At 52.4% G+C, this 21150-nt stretch overlaps 1 protein-coding gene across 2 annotated transcripts in view; it reads left to right on the top strand.

Annotated features, from left to right (window-relative positions):
• Nucleotides 1-11391: 11391 nt before the first annotated feature.
• Crtc1 (CREB regulated transcription coactivator 1) overlaps nucleotides 11392-21150 on the top strand; it is a 55846-nt gene continuing 46087 nt past the window's right edge. Inside the window, exon 1 of one of the 2 annotated variants that reach the window (XM_032918473.1) lies at nucleotides 11392-11582. In XM_032918473.1, the coding sequence (XP_032774364.1) occupies nucleotides 11457-11582 (126 nt within the window). In that variant the 5' untranslated portion in view covers nucleotides 11392-11456. The remainder of the gene's footprint in view (nucleotides 11583-21150) is intronic. The other variant, XM_032918472.1, reaches the window with a different exon arrangement.

Here is a 21150-nt window from a genome sequence, read left to right as displayed (position 1 = left end):
CCTGCTGAACAGGGAGCTGCAGGGCTGCTGAGTGTCAGGGCTGGGCTTAGGGGCCAGGCTTGTTGGGCAGCCTAGAAGAGGAGTACACAGGAGGCCATGGAGGGACCTCTTCATAGGAGGCTACAGCCCCCAGGAGCTTCAGTCTCTGCTCAGTCATACACCCCAACTGCAGATAAGCTTCTGAGGCCATGGTTGGTCAGTCAGCAGACCTGTCTCCATTCTCCCAGAGGCTTCCTGTGGGGGAGGGGGTGACCTTCAGGATCCTTGCCCTAGCCCAGCACAGGATCACAGTTGGGGACAAGTGACTGACACTCAGAACAGTTCACTAAGAAGACTTATGCTGTCCCCTCCACCTCATCCCAAGATCCCTTCCCTGCTATTCCAGCCACCTCCTCAGTAAGGCTCAGGTGGTGGCTACTAAATCCGAGCTGATCTATAGCCCAGGCTGCCAGGGCTCCAAGCAACCCACGGAGACATTCTAGCTGCCTTCTGCAGAGGGGCAGGGTGAAGTGTCTGCCAGCCACAAGTCCCCCAGATCACATAGCACCTCACAACATCTTGTCCCCAATGAGCTGGCCAGGGAGCCTGCAGGAGGGGCGGGGGCGGGGGAGTTGCTGTATCTAACTAGGGCGATTGTGCAGAGCCCATCTGAGCCAGTTTATGGAATGTTCTTGGGGGCCCCTGCCCCTTCCTTGGCGCCCACCCCACCCCCCCCCGAAGAAAGGAAAATTATTTTTTGTATTGTAAACTTTAAACACGAAAAAGCTGTTTTTAATTAGCAGAAGCTGACTTGCACGTTCAGTCAGTGAACGTCTGTGTCCTTCAGAGAAAAGAAAACGCCTGTGTACTGCACATGCGCATAACATACACGCACGCACACATGCACATGCACACCTGAGTGCTAGGGCATACTTGAGTTCAAGGACACACAGCAACTCATGAGCTCACATAGCCAAGATGGACACGCCAACCCCATGTGCTTCCATCCATGTGCTGTCAAACACACACATACTTTTGCATATGGTTGAGGGCAAGTCCACCAGGCTAGGGTTATGTCTCAGGGTGGAGCTCGTACCTAGAATGCCCTGCTGAGGGGCAGGCAGTGTGGCTCGGGGGTGGAGCACATGCCTAGAATCCCCCATGAGAGACCGAGGGCAGGTCTTCGTGGTAAAGGAGAAACCTAGTATGTCTGAGCCCCTGGTTTTTATCATTACACATAAGGAAGCCAGCCTCAGTGTCTGGCAGATGCCCTTTTGCAGGTTGGTAGCATCCTTGCCCCTGGCCTCTCTTTGCCTTTTATTTTATAGTCTTAGATCCCTGAACCTCCTTGAGCCTAGGGACACTGGGCTGTTTCCGGCTTCTTCTTAGAGGCCTGGCCAAGGTCCTCGGGAACCTCCCTCCACACCTGGGCTCTGGCTGTGGGAAACTGTCCTCTCAGGGGACGGTGGTTTGCAGGCCCGAGAGACAGGCCAAGTGTGACTTCCAGGGCCTCGCGGTGAGTCAGGCCATGGGGGCCTCCAGGGAGCCGTGTGAGGTGGGAATCCGCCTGGACCTGGTCAGCTTGGAAGACCGCCCCTGGCTCTGCTTCCCAGCAGTCAGTTCCAGCTCGAACATTCTCACGGCTGAGATCCTCTCTGCGCGCTCTGGTGCTGGCAGCACCTGGCTGCCTGTCTCTGCAGCCTGGGACCTGGCCCAGAGGGACCGACCAGAAGATGTCCATACACAGGAGGTGACTGCCAGTCAGCGCTCCAAATCCAGCATTTGTGGCACCATCACTTGACACCAAGTTGCCCTCCCACCCAAGTCAGGGCCCCTGCTTAGCTCCCCTCCTAGTGTTCCCAGGGGCTGACCCAGCAGCCACAGCTCCTTCCTCACCACCAAAACTCTGATATGCTGCCAGCAGCCATGTGCCCAGCCCCAGGGGTTGATTTAAGATTCGGTCCGAAACGTTCTTGGCAGTGCCTTTGGCTGGGGTTGTTTTTCAATCTGGGCATAGCTCCCAGCTCTGGCCAGCAAGCTCTGAAGGGTCGGAAGTTTCTTGGGACAAGAGAGAGACTTTGTTGCCCCCTCCCCTTCCTTGCTGCTTTCTCTGCTAAGATGCCAGGAGCTGCTACAGCCATCTTGTGGCTGTAAGGGGCAAGGTAAGTGAACCACAGATATCCCTGCCTCCCAAAGCCTTACGTCACAGAGCCATTCTCCCGTGGACCTCAGACTCCTTGTTACCCGAAACGCTACTTACGCCATAGTGGACAACGGTTGGATGGTGGTGGCATAGGCACTTGGGGAGGCAGAAGCAGGAGGATATCTAAGTTTAAGGTCAGCCTTGTTTACAGAGTGAGTTCCAGAACAGCCAGGAGAAACCCTGCTACCAGAAACCAAATAAAGACAGATTTTGTGATGGCTGAAACCAAATAACTTAGATGGCTAAGTGGCAACATGAGTTTGACCCCTGGCCCCACATGATAGAACCGAATCTGCACGTTGTCCTTTGACCCCCATATGTGTCCCATGGTTTGCACACACACTATGCACATTCACACCAGATGGAAATTGGCTCATAGCTGTGGGTCCATGAGTTCAGATCCCAACACCCATTCAGGAAATGGTGTAGCCCTAAGTGTCTGTAACCTGTGGAGAGTGGAGGACTAGTGACTGCAAAAAGATTGGCAGGATGTATGACATCATCTGCCTCTGCTTGTGCACAGTATTACATGAATGTGACAGAGGGTATGTATCTCCATGCAGAGTACTCTCATAGTGTGTGTGACAGAGGGGCAGGTGGCCCCATGCAGAGTCCTCCCCTTGTGTGTGTGATAGACAAGCAGGTGGCCCCATGCAGAGTGCTCCACTAGTGTGTGTGAGGCCCAACATTTAATTGTTAAGTAACACAGTTGGACATACACCCAGGCATTGTGGCAAACACTTGCCATTCCAGCACCCTCGACTGAGGAGGAAAGACTGCAAGTTCAAGGTTACTCTGGGTTACATAGGGCAGGTGGGTTAGGGTTAAGAAGAAGCAACAGGATGAGCTGGCCAGACGCTGAGCTGAAGGTATGCTATAATCCTGGGAGCTGAGGACAGAATCCTCACTCCAAGCTACAGGGAGCATGTGCAGGAGAGGATGGCTCCCCGGAGTTGGCTCTCTTGGTCTGAGGAGGTCCCAGGGACTGAGCTCAGGTCTCCATGCTTGCTAGCAAGCTCCTTTTATGCAAGGAGCCACCTTGCCTCTTCCTACTATCATTGAAAAGAAAAACCCACAACTGCTGCCCCAGTGTTCTTGGTCCTCGTCTGTTGCTAGGAAGAGACACCATGGCCAAGGTAACTCACAGGAGAAAGTTCACTGGCTTAGAGTTACAGAGATGAGAGCATCAATGGCAGGATAGCATTGAACATCCTGGCAGGACGTGGCAGCACATAGGCATGGCCCTGAAGCACTGGGAGCTTACGTGTTGAGACAACAATCACCAGGCAGAGGGCACATGGAATGGTATAGACTTTTGAAAGTTCAAAACCCACCAGTGATGACTCCTCCAAGACCACACCATTTATCCTTCCCAGTGCCACCAACCCGGGACCAAGTACTCGAACATCTGAGCCTAGAGTGGCCATTCTCTCTCAAACCTCCACACCTAGTCTGTATCCTCTGCCCACATTTCAGCTGCTGCAGTAAGAGACAGCACATCTGTGAGCTGCTGCTACGTAAGAAACAGCCCATAGCCAGGTGTGGTGGCTCATCCCTTCAGTCCTCAGAAACAAGTGGGTCTCTGAGAGAGCATGCTGGCTTAGTTATGGCTACCAAGTGAGATCCTGGCTCAAAACAAAAGCACCCAAGAAACAGCCCTGCAGGGATTGTTAACGAAGTTCTTTCCTGGAGTGCTGGCTGCAGTTGGCTTATGGGTATGAGGCTTTTCACTGGTGGGGCTGGGTCCTGTCGTGTGCACTTCTGAGACCAGAGCAAGCCAGGACCCCTTCCTCCTGCAAGGGGGGCCAAGGCTATGTGGAGTCACATTCCACTGCTAAAGTCTAGCTAGTGGGCCCCTGTCTTAGTTAGGGTTCACCACTGTGAACAGGCACCATGACCATGGCAACTCTTATAAAGACAACATTGAATTGGGGCAGGCTGACAGGTTCAGAGGTTCAGTTCATTATCATCCAGGCAAGAATGTGGCAGCATCCAGGCAGGCCTGGTGCAGGAGTTGCCAAGAGTTCTACATCTTCATCTGAAGACCACTAGGAGAAGACTGGCTTCCGGACAGCTAGGATGAGGGTCTTAAGGCCACGCCCACAGTGACACACCTACTCCAACAAGGCCACATGTCTCAATAGTGCCCCTCCCTGGGCAGAGCATATACAAACCATCACAGCCCTATGCCAATGCAGCTGCTCTCCATTACACACCCTGCAGAGAGCTGCAAGGCCAAGGCCAACATGAAGAATGGATGTTTCTCACTGAAAAGAAAGAACCAGAATCCCCTTGGACGAGGCCAGGAGCCAATGGGGAATGGAAGTCAATGGTTTGACCCTGAACATTGACTTGGGGACATGTATTCATGTGGGCAAACCCCCCCAAAGGGGAACAGGATCCTAGATGCTGGGCAGTCAGGAGAAGCCAGGTCCAAGCATAGCTGTACACACTCCTTAGCTGCCATGTGGGTACCGGAAATAGAACCCAGGTTCTCTGGAAGAGGAGCCAGGGCTCTTGACCACTGAGCCATCTCTCCAGCCCTAGCCTCTTTGAGGGTTTTTCTTCCTCTTTATATTGTGAGTGCATGTATGTGTGTGTGCATATGTGCCACACATGTGGAGGTCAAAGGACAACTTGCAAGAGTCAGTTCTCTCTTTCCACCACGTGGGGCCCAGGGATTGAACTCAGGGCATTGATGCTAGGCTGCAAACTTTTGTTGGCTATCTTGCTGTTGCTCAGCTCAAGCCCAGGGTGGATGATGGGGCCTGGGGCCTAGCCTGGTTCATCCAGATGGACTCTCGGGGCTGCCTTTTGGCAGCACTGGGAGGGGACCTGGAACTACTCCCGTGCACTACTGCTCTACTTCTGCTGTTTTGGGTGTCTATTGCCATCTGCCTCTTGCTTGCATGACAGCAGCTCTTATTCTCCTGACTTGTAAGTCTGGCTCCGGCTCCAACTCGGGCTCACCTCTTTGCCTGACGGACTCAGTGGTCTGGACTCATTTCTTCAAGACATGGGCACCCTGAAGAGCTGGCATCTTATAAAACAAAGATCAGCTAAGGGAAGTCTGGTCCAGTCCTGGTAGTTTCCCTGGGCAGCCATGGCTTTCAGAGTGAGCTTAAGTGCATCTCCTTCACCTCCATGCTGGGTGGAGCTCTGTGCCAGCAAAGCAGAGAGAAGAGCGGAAAGTCTGCCTGCCGCCTGCCACCGCGAGAGTTTGTTTTGCTTTAAGTTCTCATAAGATCTCAATATTTCCCCATGAAAGGGGACTTCTGTGATTCTCTCTTGGATCTGCCTGAGGGGCTCCTATTCATCCCTCAAAATCTGCCACAAAGACTCCCTTTGCAGAAGTCCCTTCCTGATCGATCTCCAAACAGATGTGAGTCTCCACACTTGCCTTTCCCTGGGTCGCTCTCTGGGAGGGGAGTACAGATGCCAGAGAACACCATTTGTGATGCAGTGCGCACCTTAGAAACGGCTCGCCAAGCCTCTTGGACCTGGTTGCATGTGTGATGTGTATGTGTTCATGTGTGGGTGTGAATGGGTGTGTGCATTCGAGTGTGTGCACACGTGTGGGTCAGAAATTGGTTGTGAGTGCCTTTCTCACTCTCCAGTTTACTTGTGTGTGTGTGCGTGTGTGCGTGTGTGTGTGTGTGTGTGTGTGTGTGTGTGTGTGTGCGCGTAAACCATCCATGTAGGCATCAGAGGATCGTGGCGGTCCTGGGGGTTGAACTCAGGCTGTCGCTCAGCACAGCGAATGCCGTTAGCTGCTGAGCCATCTCTCAGTGTCTCTCACATTCAGCTAGTACAGCTTGCCAGTGCGCCCCAGGGATCCTGCGGTCCACACCGTCTCCATCCTGGGATTAGAGGCTTGCATCAGGTACAGCGACCACTCTGCTGTTTGAGCATCTCAGCGCTCACAGATCCAGTTTTCTGTCCTGTGGTCATAGCTGTATCTGGCTCCTTTGCTCTGCCTGGAATGTGTTCCATGCCAACTTCCCCAGTGTCACCTCCCCCTTTCCCTTCTCCTGCCCTTCACTCCAGCAGGCTGCAGCCTGCCTCAGGGCCTTTGCACTTCCAGTGCGCACTGTTTGGCTTCCCAGGCCCCAGCACTCAGGCCGCACACACCTGTAGCCTTAAAATTTTCAAAAATCGGGGTTGGGGATTTAGCTCAGCGGTAGAGCGCTTGCATAGCAAGCGCAAGGCCCTGGGTTCTGTCCCCAGCTCCGGAAAAAAAAAAAAAGAAAAAAATTTTTTTCAAAAATCTACTTTTAATAAGGGTTCTGAAATGCTTTAACCTCCCTTCTAGCCCACCACCCTCCAGAGGTAGTGGAAAGGAAAGGCTATTAGGACATGGAGGAAGTGGACCTGTTTAGAAATAGTTCCTTGGGGTGATTTCAGTCTCTAATTGTCAGGATGTCAGGTGACTAATTCAGTAGTCAGGAGAGCAAACACGAATCAGCAGTGGTGGCATGACCCAGCAGGAACAGCCAGGCCTCTGCTGAATCAGCACAAGTCAGCAGGAGCCACCAGGACCACAGGGATGCCAGAAGTTCCTGCTGTGCCTCTCTGAATGAAGCGAAGCTCGGCGAAGATGAAGACGTGAGAAGAATGAAGCACTGTAAAGCCAGCTATGGAAGCCGCCATCACTGTCCATTGGGTCCTATTTATACTCCCCAGACATCACGTGTCTTCCCATGGGTCTTGTCTCATCAAGTCACCATGTGAATCTGTCTTAGCAAAACTCCATGTGAGTCTGTGTCAGCTGACATATCCAGAAACTTCCGTTTCACTCTGCCAATTGGCCAGAGTCTGGAGAAGCGGCAAGACGCCTCGAGGACACCACCATAAGTTTTTTGGTGCATTTCTTTTTATTGAGTCTCAACAAACAACGACCAGTAAGGAATGGCGAGGTGTACCAACATCACCTAGGTCATCCACCATCTGTTGGGTTACATTTGTTTGTTGCTACAAAACATCCTTTCTCCTGTGTCTGCTTCGGAAAAGCATTCTTTCCCGTGTCTGCTTTAGGAAAACATCCTTCACCTGTGTGCCCCAGCAAAACATCATTTGACATAACTGACTTTCCAGAGAAACCAGAGGTTTCCACTTCACACACCTATGTATACCCCACACATAAACACACACTCATGCACATCACACATGCAACCAGGTCCAAGAGGCTTGGCGAGCAGTTTCTAAGGTGTGCACTGTAGGGAGCGGCTAAAGATGGCGCCGACATCCGGTGGTCGTTGGTGATAAACACCTGCAATGCGCATGTGTTGGTATTTCTCCGGCAGTTATCAGACTGGAGTGATATTCATGCTAATAAGGTATTTCATACTCTACCAATCCCCAGAGGACAAGTTTACAGCCACAGTCTGTCTTGTATTTAAGGCAAGTGCCTTTGTTCCTTGGGGTCCCCCGTATCAAGAATGAGGTGTTCCTGCAATAAAAGCTGTTGAGAAGAATCCAACGGTGTTGCGTCTTCCTTGCTGCATCACAAATGGTGTTCTCTGGCATCTGTACTCCCCTCCCAGAGAGCGACCCAGAGGAAGGCAAGTGTTTGGAGATTGATCAGGAAGGGACTTCTGCAAAGGGAGTCTTTGCGGCAGGTTTTGACGGATGAATAAGAGTTTCCTAGGCAGAGAGTTACTCAGCAAAGCTCTTTCCATGCCAACACTCGCAGGACGTACTGCATTGGCTGGCAGATGGGTATGAGCTGAAACACTGGGGGAGACCTAAAAAGATTCCAGACAGGGTCGCACACAGAAGTTCCCTTCATGCAAGGTCTTGAGGCCATGTGGCTGGGTGATTCAGGCTTTATTGACGGCATCCATCCAGCCTGGTTTCCCAGAGCAAGGTCAACCTGCTGGGCTGTCCTTAGCACAGCAATGCTGATGAGTGTGTGAGTGAATGAATTTGAGTCTGTGTGAGTTATGTACGAGTGTGTTCCGTCCATGCAAGTGGTTTGCATCTGTTTGTGAGCATGCAGAGACCAGGGCAGAATGGCTGGACCATTCCACGATCCCTATCACCTCTAATTCTCATGAGACAGTCTTTATCATTTCGCCAGGCTGGCTGGCCCCACAAACTCCCAGGATCCACTTGCCTCTGCTCCCCAATGCTGGGGTTACAGCGCGGCTAGTTTATTCCATGCATGTAGAGATCCAAACTCAGTCCAAATGCTTGTACAGCAAGCATGCTTACCCACGGAGCCAGTTTCCTACTTCTTATATTTTATTTTAAAAAAAGTTAAATTAGTTAGTTATAACTTATTTCTTTCTATTTTTTAAAGTTTTATTAATTGTATGTATATGAGTACACTGTCGCTGTCTTCAGACACACCACAAGAGGGCATCGGATCCTATTACACATGGTTGTGAGCCACCATGTTGTTGCTGGGAACTGAACTCAGGCCCTCTGGAAGAGCAGTCAGTGCTCTTAACCTCTGAGCCATCTCTCCAGCCCAAACCTATTTATTTCTGTATGCCTGTGTGAGGACAGTGAGCAAGGAGGCCAGAAGAGGGCATTGGATCCTCTGGGCCTGGAGCTGCAGCTACAGATGGTTATGAGCTGCTTGCTGTGCAGAAGCTGGGATTGGAACACAAGCACCAACTGTCTTGGTCACCGTTCTATTGCTGTGAAGAGACACCATGACCGAGGCAACGCTTATAAAACAAAGTGTTAGATCAGGGCTGGCTTACCGTTTCAGAGGTTCAGTCCAATATCATCAAGGCAGGGAGCATGGCAGTGTCCAGACAGACTTGGTTCTAGAGATGGAGCCACAGGCAGCAGGCAGAGAGACCCTGGGCCTGGCTTGAGTGTTTGAAACCCCAAAGCCCACCTTTAATGACATGCTCACTCTAACAAGGCCACGTCTCCTAGTCCTTAAATGTCCTCTCCCTGGTAACTAAGTGTGCAAATATGTGAGCCTACAGGGGCCAATTGTATTCAGACCACCACACTACCTGCTGAGCCATCTCTCCAAGCCCTTCCTGGGAACATGCAATCCTTCTGCCTCAGTTTCCCCAGTGCTTGGATTACAAGTGTGAGGAAATAAGGGAGGGGAACCCCATATCTCCCGCATCAGTCCTGGGGGGCAGTGGTCAATGGATCCAGTCATGATCAACCCATTGTTCCACCACCCGGGGGTGGGACTGACCCAGTTACTGGCATAGCTGTGGGGTGAATGGAATGAGTAGGACACAGTCCTGAGCTCTTAACTGCCAACCTCTGCTCCCTCCCAGCCCTTGTCTGCTCCATTCTCTTGTGTCTGGGATGAGCTCCCTTCAGACCAGAGTAAGTGGCAGAGACAGCCGGTGTTTATCAATACACATACATTTCACTGAAGCCTTCTGAAGCCATGTGGGGAGACAGGATCAGTCAGATCCCAGTTCTAGCCAGGGCCCCTCCCCCCTTTTTAAAAAATATTTATTTATTGTATTGTACATTGTAGCTGTCTTCAGACACACCAGAAGAGGGCATCAGAGCCCATTACAGATGGTTGTAAGCCACCATGTGGTTGCTGGGATTTGAACTCAGGACCTCTGGAAGGGCAGTCAGTGCTCTTAACCACTGAGCCATCTCTCCAGTCCCAGGGCCCTCTTTTAAATCCTGGCAGCTGTAGGCCCTCTGACTTCTCAGGACAATAGTAGAACTAGCTGGCACACAGAAGTGTGTCCCATCTCCCCTCTGCTGGACAGAAATGGTGGTCTCAGGCAGTGCCAGGGGGGAAAGACCAACCTAAGTAAGTTGGGAAGGACATAATGGCCTAATGGAGCTGTAAGGCCCGGGTCTCCAGCTTCAGGCACAGCTGGACACAGGACCTCAAATCTTACCACCTTGAGACTCTGTTTTCCTCTCTGTGGGTCTGTGTTTCATACAGTCACCTTCAGCACTGCATGTGTGTCTATGTGTGTACATGTGTACAGAGGATGGTGTCTGGTGTATTTTTCTAATCCCTTCTACCTGTTCCTTAGAGGCAGAGCCTCTCACTGAACTTGCAGCTCATCTTTCAGTAGAATGATTGGCCAGTTCCTATCTGCAGTTCCCTAACATGGAGGTCATGGCCCATGGCCATGCCCAGCTGGAGATTTGAACTCAGCTCCTCCTACTTGGTACAGTCAATGCTATTATGACGGAGCCTTCTCTCTAGCTCTAATTTTTTTCATTTGTTTTTTTGTTTTGTTTTGTTTTGTTTTCCTGAGAGAGGGTTTCTCTGGGTAGCCCTGACGGTTCTGGTAATCGCTTTGTAGACCAGGTGGCTTTGAACTCACAGAGAACTGCCTGCCTCTGCTGGGTTTAAAGGCACGTGCCACCATGCCTGGCCTTAGCTCTAATTTTAAATTTAAAATATTTGCTTATGCATCTGTGTGTGTGCACATGCTACATATGTATTTAACTTCTTGCCAAGGCCGGAGGAAGGCATTAGATACTTTAGAACCAGAGTGAGCTGCCCCACGGAATCACAAAGTCACCCTTAATCTCTGAGCCATCTCTCATCTCTCCAGCCCCCTCTTTTCTTTTCTTTCTTTTTTTTTTCTAATCTCAGTGTCATGTGTCACAGGATGGTTTGAACTTCTCATCCCCCTGGTTCCAGCTGGTTCAACCATCACACTCAGCACTGTCCTTGCTCTTAGAAGGCGCAACACTTCTACCATCTGAAGCTTTATTATAATTGTGTGTGTGTGTGTGTGTGTGTGTGTGTGTGTGTGTGTGTGTGTGTGTGTGTTGCTGGGGACCGAACCCTGGCTTCTGCCTGGGAACTCTCCCCAGGACCCCTGCCTCCATTCCTGGTAGGAGGCTTGCTCCCCTCCCCGGCTGTGTACCCCAGTAGCCCAGGAACCACTTCTGTTTGCTCACGCCTGTGCCCTGGTATACAGCAGACGCTCTACAAGTCCTCAGTGAATGCTGGATTCCAGTGAATGCAGGTATCAGTTCTTCGCCACTCAAGTCCCTGGTTGATGGGACAGGACCCACAACTAGGCGACCGCTGTCCAGCGGGCCACGCGCGCTACCGTGCGCCTGCGTAGCCACGCCCCTCCCGGGCTCCCAACGCACTGCCCAGGCAGCGCAGGCGTATTCACCTACACCCCCCCACCTCCGCGCCGCATGCCTCTCCGGTGCGCCTGCGCTACGCTCTGGGCCATGCATGCGCCTGCGCGTTGCTCTCCGGCCGTGGGCCCGGTCGGCGCCTGCGCTGTGGCGCCCGCGAGTGGGGGGGCGAGGAGGTGGAGGAGGAGTAGGAGGAGGAGGAGGCGGCGAGAAGATGGCGACTTCGAACAATCCGCGGAAATTTAGCGAGAAGATCGCACTGCACAACCAGAAGCAGGCGGAGGAGACGGCGGCCTTCGAGGAGGTCATGAAGGACCTGAGCCTGACGCGAGCCGCGCGGGTGAGAGCGCGGGGGAGGGGAGGGGAGGAGGGAGGGGAGGAGGAAGAGACGCGGGGGCGGGGCTGCGGCCGCCGCAGGTGTCCCCACGCCGCCAGCCGGTGCAGAGCGGCTGCTCGCGAGATTGCTCTTTGGACTGGACAGGTGATCCCATCGCAGCTACCTGAGGGGACAGGTGTCATCTATTATTGTTGCCGGAGGGGACATGTGCCCTCATCATAGCTATCAGAATGGACACGTGTCACCCCCCTGATTGCTACCTGATGGTACAGGGACTCCATCATTGCTACCTCATAGGACCTACGACTCCATCATTGCTACCTGGTGGGGCAGGTGTCATCCTTCATTGCCACCTGTGGGGATAGGTGGCCCCATCATTGCTACCTTCAGGGATAGTTGTTCCCGTTGTGTTATCTATGTGGATAAGCGGCCCCATTGTTGCTACCTGAGGGTATAGTTGTCACCCTTTATGCTTAGTGGACAGGTCTCTATTATTGCTACCTGAGTGGACGGTTGTCACCCTTCATTTCTACTTAAAGGAGAGGGGTCCCTTCATCGTTATCTGAGGCACAGTTGTCACTCCTTTGCCACCTGAGGAGGAGGTGATACTGTAGCATCGTCACCTGTTCCTTCCTTGGGTGCTCCTACTTCTGCGTGGAGCAGATGTTATCCCTCTTGGGTAGCTGAGTGGTCTTCCATGTTTGGAATCAGCATAGAGGTGGTTGCTTGGTTCCCATGCAGCCTCTGTGCTGGGGACCAGGCTGTGGGCCTCTATTCATGACAGGGAACAGCTGCCACCAGACTGAGATGGAGGGTGTGACTGCCTCAGGTGGCTGGGCCATTTGACAAGCATGTCTGGCCTTGCTGGGTTCTTGGCCAAATGGAGTGGACGTGGGACCTGATCCTTTCATGTCAAGTGTGTGGTGTCAGATGTTCCTCAAGAGTCAAGGAGGTGATGCTGCGGTGTGGCATGTTCTGCACACCCTTAGGCCTGGGTTCTGAGTCCCACGTGACCTGTCAGGGGCACTTAAGTGAGGCTTTGATTCATCAGGGGCTCCTTTGGGTCAGGTGGTTTTATAATCAGGTGCTTGTTTTTCCAAGATTGTGGCATCATAGACAAAATGAGCGTTTGAATGTGATGGCTTCCTCACTTTCAACCAGTGTCCCCAGATCCCTCAGGAGGGGACACGTGTTCTCCCTCAGCATATTGAAAAAGGCATTGAGAAAGGGCAGAGTGTCATCTGCTGGGTGGAGATCGTGGTGCACAACTTTAATCCTAGCACTCGGAAGGCGGAGGCAGACAGATCTCTGTGAGTTCAAGGCCAGCCTGGTCTACTGAGGGAGTCCCAGGGCAGCAGAGGTACACAGAGAAACTCTTATCTCCAAAACCAAACCAAACCAAACAAAAAAGTGTGTCATCCTTGTGTCACTTAGAAGGCAACCGAGTCTGCTTCTTGTTTCTAGCACATAGTAGGTGTCAGTATACAGTTGGTGTCAAATGTTTGCAGTGTAACCAGAGCAAAGAGCTTCATGGCTGAAGTTTTGACGGACATCTGGTTTCTTCATGGGATTGAGAGTGGAAAAGATGATTGAGGCAAGGTCTCATGTAGCCCAGGCTAGCCTTGATCTCACTGAGTAGCTGAGGATGACTTTGGACACTCCTGCTTCCGCTTCCTGAGTCCTCGGAGGACAGGTCCTGAAAGGACGTACCAGCCTGGTTGGAATGTAGTTGAGAAGTAAGGTCTGTTTGTGACCAGTGGCTTCTAAATTTATTCCTTGAATCATGTGACCATACCACTGTCTTCTAGAACAGTTTTGTTGCCCTAGAGAAGCTTGGTCCTTCAGCAGCCTGAGCCACATCCCCTCCCTGTGGGTACAGCTGTTCTGGGATCACAGCCCTCTGTCTTTGTGGAGTTGGTCCCCACACTCAAACCATCCATGGCCCATTCCTCATTAATAATGCGGCAAGTTGGTGAGAGCTCGCTGGGTAAAAGTGCTGTCCACCAAGCCTGGGAACCTGAGTTCAGAATATATGTAACAGGTGGGTACAGTCGCACGTGCCTGTCTCTCAGCAGTCTGAAGGCTGAGGCAGGGAGATTGCTGTGAGTGTGAGGTCTTTACGATAGCCTAGGCCATAAAGCAAGGCAAATCTCAAAAAGAAAGAAAGAAAAGAAAAGAAGAGAGAGAAGAAAAAAGAAAGGTGTGTGTGGTGTGTGTGTGGGGGGGAGCTGCTGAGGTCATGGTGTATGTAGTAAGGTGAAGTGCTTGTCAAAAAGCCCAGGGACTTGGTCCCCAGCATGCACTGAGGCCACTGAACTCAGCCAGGAAGATATCAAGGCTCCACCCACCCCAGCCTGTCTAGCCACGCAGTGAAACGGTAGACTGGAGAGATGCTCTGTGGTACCAGCATTGGCTGAGGGCTCATGTTCATTTCCCATCATCCACAGCAGACAGTTTACAACTGCCAGTGACTCCAGCTCCAAGGGGATCTTGGGCACCTGAACTCACATGCAGCTGCACACACTACTCATAATTTAAAAATCAAAATTGGCCAGGCATGGTGGTGATGCATATCTTCGATCCCAGCAGAGGCAGGAGGCTCTCTGTGAGTTTGAGGCCAGCCTCGTCTACAGAGGGAGTTCCAGGATAGCCTGGGCTACATAGAGAAAGCCTGTCTTGAAAAAGAAACAAGATGAAGGCTCCTAAAGAACAATGCCTTAGATTGGACTGTCTATACTCACATGTGTGTACACACGTGCACACACATGTACATCTTTATGTGTGCACACCAAAAAAGTAAAACATGACAACTTTACCTAATTTTTTTAACATGATGACATTTTAATTGATCTTGAGAGTCATGCTTGTGCTATAACTCTGTAGGGCTGGTTAGCTTCTGCCATGTGGGTGGGTCCCAGAGGTCATAGGCAGGCCATCAGGCATGGCAGCAAGCCCTCCTTTACCCTTTGCCTGCTGAGTCATCTTGCTGGCCCCTTTGATGGTTATCACACATCTTGGGTCCACCAGCTTGTGCCTGCCCCTCTGAGGCATCAGGGGGACTGATAGAGCCTGTCTGCTGGACCATGGGATCCTCTCCTCTTGGCCCCTTGGGGATTGCACCCTGAACACAGGTGTCTCTGCCACATGGGATGACAGCACGGCCATTGGAGACTGCTGGGGCCGTGTGTGGGGTGGAAATGAGAAGGCTAGCCTGAGCAATGGGGTGACTGGAGTGTCTTCTTGACCAAACTTTCTAGACACAGAAGGAAGGAGGGTGGGCGTGGCCTTGCTGATGAAGGTAATGTATGTGTCACTTGTTGGCCATTGGCTTGGAGCACTGGGTTCCTGATGTAGCTGACACTGAGTATTTTGAGCCACAGGAGCTGGGCCACAGAACGTCCATATTCACTAGGTGTGGTGACACCTATGTGTTGTCCTAGGTGCTTGGGAGGCTGGAGTATTTGAGGCCCACTTTCACAGAATCAGTAGTGCAGGCTAGCCCTGCCTGGACTGAGGGGTGATATTCTGGCTTTACCAGTGATATGGGTGGCTTTGCTGAGAATAGGAGCTGGAAGCTTTGTGGTTTGTGTGTGTGCGTGTACATGTGATTGTGTGTGCGTGTGTGCGTGTGTGCGTGCATGTGTGAGTGTGTGTGTGTGTGTGTGTGTGTGTGTGTGTGTGTGTGTGTGTAGATTGGAGGACAGCTTGCTGGAATTGGTTCTTGCCTTTTCCCATGTGTGTCCTGGAGGTTGAACTCAGGTCATCGGGCTTGGTGGCAGTCACCTTTATACCTGCTGAGCCATCTAGCTGGCCCTTTGGCACTTTATCTTGTACTGCTGGGTACCAGGGCTGTCACTGCCATGTGTGATCTCTGCAGAGGAAGCGTCCCAAGCTGCTCTCAAGAAGACAGGGTTGCCACCCTCATCACTGTCCCACTCTCTGTAAGCTCCTCTAGGTTGTGGGCAGCTGTAACAAGTGAAAACCATCTGTCTGTGCACAGCCCCAGGACCTGGCAGAGAGAGTTTTGTAGGCGAAAGGACTCTGTAGATGGGATTGGTGAGGCCGCAGCACCTTCCTGAAACAGGAGGTGACCGGCATGGGCGAGTGCATGTGTCTCCTAGCGTTGGGGAGGTTAAGGCCAGCCTTAGCTGTAGAAGACCCTGTCTCCAATAAATCCTCAGTACAATAAAGATGAGATGCCACAGGACCATGGCGATCCAGTTGTGTGAAAACAGATGCAAGGACAGGAACACAGGCCAGCAGCTGCTAAGAAACTCCACATACAGAGACTAGGCAGAAGAGTGCCCACCTTGGGTGTCTGTCAGGCACAGGGTGACAGCATCCCTGTCATTTCACAGCTGTGACATTTCTGTAGGGTTTTGAGGCTGTCTCACTCTATAGCCAGGTTGGCCTCAGAATGAGAGGGTGACAGGTGTGAGCCATGCTCCAGGTCTCCACAGATGTGTGTGCGCGTGTGTATGCATGTGTGTGTGCACATGTATATGGGTGTGGTCAGAGCAGGACAGCAGGTGGAGTATGGGGTGCATGTGTGTACCTGTGAGTGTGGGCAGAGGGGGACTTCAGGTGTCGTGTGGGGTGCACATGTATACGTGTGAGCATGGACAGAGCAGGACTTCAGGCATCATGTGGGGTGCACGTGTGTATGTGTGAGTGTGGGCAGAGCGGGACTTCAGGCGTCATGTGGGGTGTGGGGTGCACATATGTACATGTGAGTGTGAGAAGAGGGGTAATTCAGGTGTCGTGTGGGGTGCATGTGTGTATGTGTGAGTGGGTGTCGTGTGGGTTGCATGTGTGTATGTGTGAGTGTGGGCAGAGGGGGACTTCAGGTGTCATGTGGGGTGCACGTGTGTATGTGTGAGTGGGCAGAGGGGGACTTCAGGTGTCATGTGGGGTGCATGTGTGTACGTGTGAGCATGGGCAGAGCAGGACTTCAGGTGTCGTGTGGGGTGCATGTGTGTACCTGTGAGTGGGTGTTGGGGACTTCAGGTGTCATGTGGAGTGTGGGGTGCACATGTGTACGTGTGAGTGTGGGCAGAGGGGGACTTCAGGGACTGCTGTCACCTCCATCTTATTCTATTTATTCCAGGGCCCTTGTTAGTCCTGAACCTGCGTTGTTAGGTTCGAGCCCTCATCCTCCGTGCTCTGAGGCTATGGGAAGGTGTGAGGACACCCGCATTCTTATGTGGATGTTAAAGATGCAAACTCAGGTCCTAGTGCAGGCAGACAGGTTCTTACTATGTATCCCTGGCTGGCATAGAACTTGTCTATAGGCCAGGCTAGCCTTGGACTCAGAGATCTGCCTGCCTCCTTTCTTCCCATAGGATTAAATGTTTGTGCTACCACACCTGGCCTTCTTGGTTACTTAAAACATTATTTACTTTCTTATTTTTCACTTATGTTATGTGTGCAGTGTTTGTCTGCATGTATGTATGTGCATCTTGTGTCTGCTTGGTTCCCGAGAAGGTCAGCAGAGGGCATTGGATCCCCTGAAACTGGAGGTATAGATAGTTTTGAACCCCATGTGGGCCTCTGTAAGAACAGCAGTGCTCGTAACCGCAGCAGCATCTCTGCAGCCCTAGACCCCAGGATCTGCAGACCGTCTGAGGTGAGATGTTCCAGTGGGAAAGTGCTGCCAGGCCTGACGACCTGATTGGTCTTGGACCATGTGGTGAACTTTAGGGTTTCTGTTGTGATCAGACACAACCAAAAGCAACTTGGGGATTATTTCAGCTTAAAACTCTCAACCCGCTCCATCACTGAAGGAGGGGGGCAGGAACTTGGAGCAGGACCCTGGAGGCAGGAGCTGATGCAGAGGCTGTGAAGGGGGTGCTGCTTCCTGGCTTGCTCAGCCTGCTCTCTTATAGAACCAGGACACCAGCCCAGGGATGGCACCACCCACAGTGAGCCAGGCCTTCCTTCATCAATCGTCAATCAAGAAAATGTCCTCAGGTCCAGCTGGAGGAGCATTTTCTCAATTGGGATTCCCTTTTCCAAAACGATTCTAGGTTATGTCAGTTGACATACACGTAGCCAGCACGTGCTAGAAGAGACAGCTTCTGCATATTGCTCTCTTGACACCTGACGTCCCGCTCTGCCCACACTTGAATGTACACACGTGCACCCCACACCCCACATCACCACCCTTCATTGAGCTTTGGTGACCCCAAATTAAGCAGCACCTCATCTAGTCTTCTCAGAACTTTGTGGGCCTCTGCCTAGCTCACCCTAGTGGAAGAAGGAATGAGCCTTCTGCTGGGGACCAACTGGACACTGGCCCTCGGACAGTGGCACCAGGCAAGAATTCTCTATAAACTATCTCCTCCCCCTCTCTCCCTCTCTCCCTCCCTCTCCCTCTCCTCTCTCCCTCTCCCTCTCTCCCTTCCCTTCTTTTCTCTCTTCCTTTTTTCTATCCCTCCCTTTTCTTCCTCTTCCTCTTTCTTCCCCCTTTCTCCCTCTTTCCCTCCCTTTCTCCCTCTCTCCCTCTCTCTGTCCTCTCTCCCTTTCTCCCTCTCTCCCTCTCTCTCTCCTTTCTCCCTTTCTCCCTCTCTCTCCTCCTCTCTCTCTCTCTCTCTCTCTCTCTCTCTCTCTGCGTGTGTGTGTGTGTGTGTATGTGTGTGTATGTGTGTGTGTGTGTGTATGTGTGTGTCTCCTGCCTTGGTTCCTCATGGTCTGCTTGGTCCTGGTGGGCCTCTGATCCCTGTGTGGGGCTGTTGCTGCCCAGTGAGCTGTAGTTTCCGGAGAGAGTAAGCAAGGCAAGAGCCATTGAGGAAACACTTAGTGTCAACCTGTGGCTGCCGTACACCCATGGACACAGTGTGACCCCCAAAACGCAGCCCAAGGTGTGGGGCTTCCTGGGTATACCCTGAGCTGCAGGGCATGAGCCACAGGATGGCTCCAGCATAGAGCTCAGCCTTGCTTCTATATTGAAACTAACCAAGCAACTGTCAGTGCTGCAATTCCCATCTCATTGCTTGGGAGGAGGATTGTGGGTTCCAGGCCAGGCTTGGCAGCATGGTGGCTCCCAATGGCTTTGGAGTGGAGGGCTCACCCAAAGTTGAGCCTCCCTTGGGGATGTTGTGCAGTCACAACTTGAGGAGTCTGGCTCTGAGTGCCTGGGGGGACATGCACATAGGAAGGGGGTGGCTTTGCAGAAATCATGGTTGCATGAGACCTGGCAGCTTGTCACGGAGAGTGTTAGATCACCAGTAGCACCCCTGAGACAGGAGCATGAGACACAGAGAGCACATGTCACAGAGTGAGTTGTGCAAGCCAGATTGACCCAGTAGCCAGAGTGATTTCTCTCATGCAGTCTGAGAACATGCCAGCCTGCCCAGCTGCAGTGGGGTGTGCCAGGCTGCAGGAGCCCATGCACGAAGGAAACGGCTATCAGGATGGAGGCCTCACCATGAGCATGGCTGGCAGGGAAGTAGGCAGGTGGTAACAGGAGCTGTGGAAGGCTCCTGGGCAAAGACAGTGTGAGAGTGTGGGGCTGGCATTGGAGGTGCTCCTGTAGTGACAGCAGCCCCCAGGAGGAACCCATCACGGTCTGTGTTGCTCAGGTGAGAAGTCCTGTGGCTCGGAGTGTAGGAATTCAGCTTCTAGCCCAAGTCTCTTCCTAGTGTCCCTGGGCTTCCAACATGGGGCTGTGAGGACTGACCCTGGCATACATGCACACACGTCAGACACTGTGAGGACTGACCATTATGCACCCACTGACTGAGGTGTGTCTATTGCTCTGGTTTTCATAACCTGCACATCCTCATATCTGTTCCCTTATGCACTGGATGTGGACCCTCTAGGTCATTTGTCAGGGAATGTCTCTTTCTGTGTCTGCCTTAGCTGTAGGAAAGGGTGCAAAGTTTTTTTTGAGGGGGGGGCTCCCTGGTATAGTGTTTGTGGGGTGGGAGACCTGTCCTGGAACTTATGGGCAGCCGTGGCTATGGACAGTACCCTGTCACTCCTCTTGTACTGCCCCTCTAGCATGGCCTGTTCAGGTGGGTGCCTGTCCCAGCCAGGTGTCGCTGTGTGTCCCTGGATGGACAAACGAGGGAGCCCCTGTATGCCTTGAGGGTCAGGGATTCAGAGTCAACTTTAATATTTGCTAAGAGCAAGTGAGGTGCAGCAGCCCAGTGCTCCTGGGAAGAGGTTGTAGGGTGTATGCAGGCCTGGTTGGTGGAAGGCTGCCTCTTGTCCTGTTCAGCTCTGCACTCTCTTTGGAGAGTGAAGCAGGGTTGCATGGCCTCTGTCAACTATTGTGAGGAGAGAGCAGCTCAGCACCAGTGACTGTGTTGCTGGTGGGCAGCTGGGGGACATAATATCCAGACAAAATATATTCAGTAGGCACAGGCTGACTTAGAAAGCATGGGGCGTACTTTAACAGGTGCAGGCTGTACTCAGCAGGGGTGTGGTGTGGTATATTCAGCAGTCACTCAGCAGGTATGTGGTTTATACAGCAGGCACTCAGCAGATGTGTGGTGGGGTGTATTCAGCAGGCACTCAGCAGATGTGTGGTGGACTCAGCAGGCACCCAGCAGGTGTGTGGTGTATTTGGCAGGCACCCAGCAGGTGTGTGGTGTATTCAGCAGGCACCCAGCAGGTATATGGTGTATTCAGCAGGCACCCAGCAGGTATATGGTGTATTCAGCAGTCACTCAGCAGGTGTGTAGTGTATTCAGCAGGTACCCAACAGGTGTGTGGTGTATTCAGCAGTCACCCAGCAGGTATATGGTGTATTCAGCAGTCACTCAGCAGGTGTGTAGTGTATTCAGCAGGTACCCAACAGGTGTGTGGTGTATTCAGCAGTCACCCAGCAGGTGTGTGGTGTATTCAGCAGTCACTCAGTAGGTGTGTAGTGTATTCAGCAGGTACCCAGCAGGTGAGCAGTGGGTATCTATTCTACCTGGGAACCCTGAAAGAGTTTGCTCCTGGCTTTTCTAGTGAGAGGTCCTGTCACTTATGGTTGGAGGTCCACAGCTCAGGGGCACCCTGCTCCCTGGCTGTCCTCAGGGTGCTGGCAGGCAGGTGTGGTGACTAGTTGAGGGCACAACCCCTGGCAACTCAGGTCTTTTAGGCCAAGCAGTAACCTTGCAAACAGATGCATGCCCTGGGGCTGCCTGGGAGGGTGCCTGCCTGAGACCACCCAACTCAGTTCTGCCACCATCACAACCCTGGGCATGCATCCCGTTAAATATAGCTCTAAGGTGATCGTTCCCACCTGGGCCTCGGTTTCCCCTCTGTAAGGCAGTATGTTTTGTTTGGAGGCTGACCTTAGACTCCGGATGCTCAGCCTCCTAAGTGCTGAGGTCGTAGATGTGCACCACCACACTCAGCCTCAATGGACAGTCTCACTCAGCTCTGTAGACCAGACTGGCCTGAAACCTGTGGCAATACTCCTGCCTCAGCCTCCTGACTGCCATCACCAGCCTGCAACAGCACAACCTATTAGGGTCCCTTTTTCCCCTTGCTCCCCAGTGCTTACCCAGGAACCCACTCAGATCAGAGGCACTTGCAAGCAGGTCTCTCCCCTTTGGGCCTCCTCTCACCCCATCCA

This window comes from Rattus rattus, chromosome 13 (genome assembly GCF_011064425.1).
Source record: "Rattus rattus isolate New Zealand chromosome 13, Rrattus_CSIRO_v1, whole genome shotgun sequence".
Taxonomy (NCBI): domain Eukaryota; kingdom Metazoa; phylum Chordata; class Mammalia; order Rodentia; family Muridae; genus Rattus; species Rattus rattus.
The sequence above is the reverse complement of the archived record's forward strand: the minus strand, read 5'-3'. Positions and strand labels throughout refer to the sequence as shown.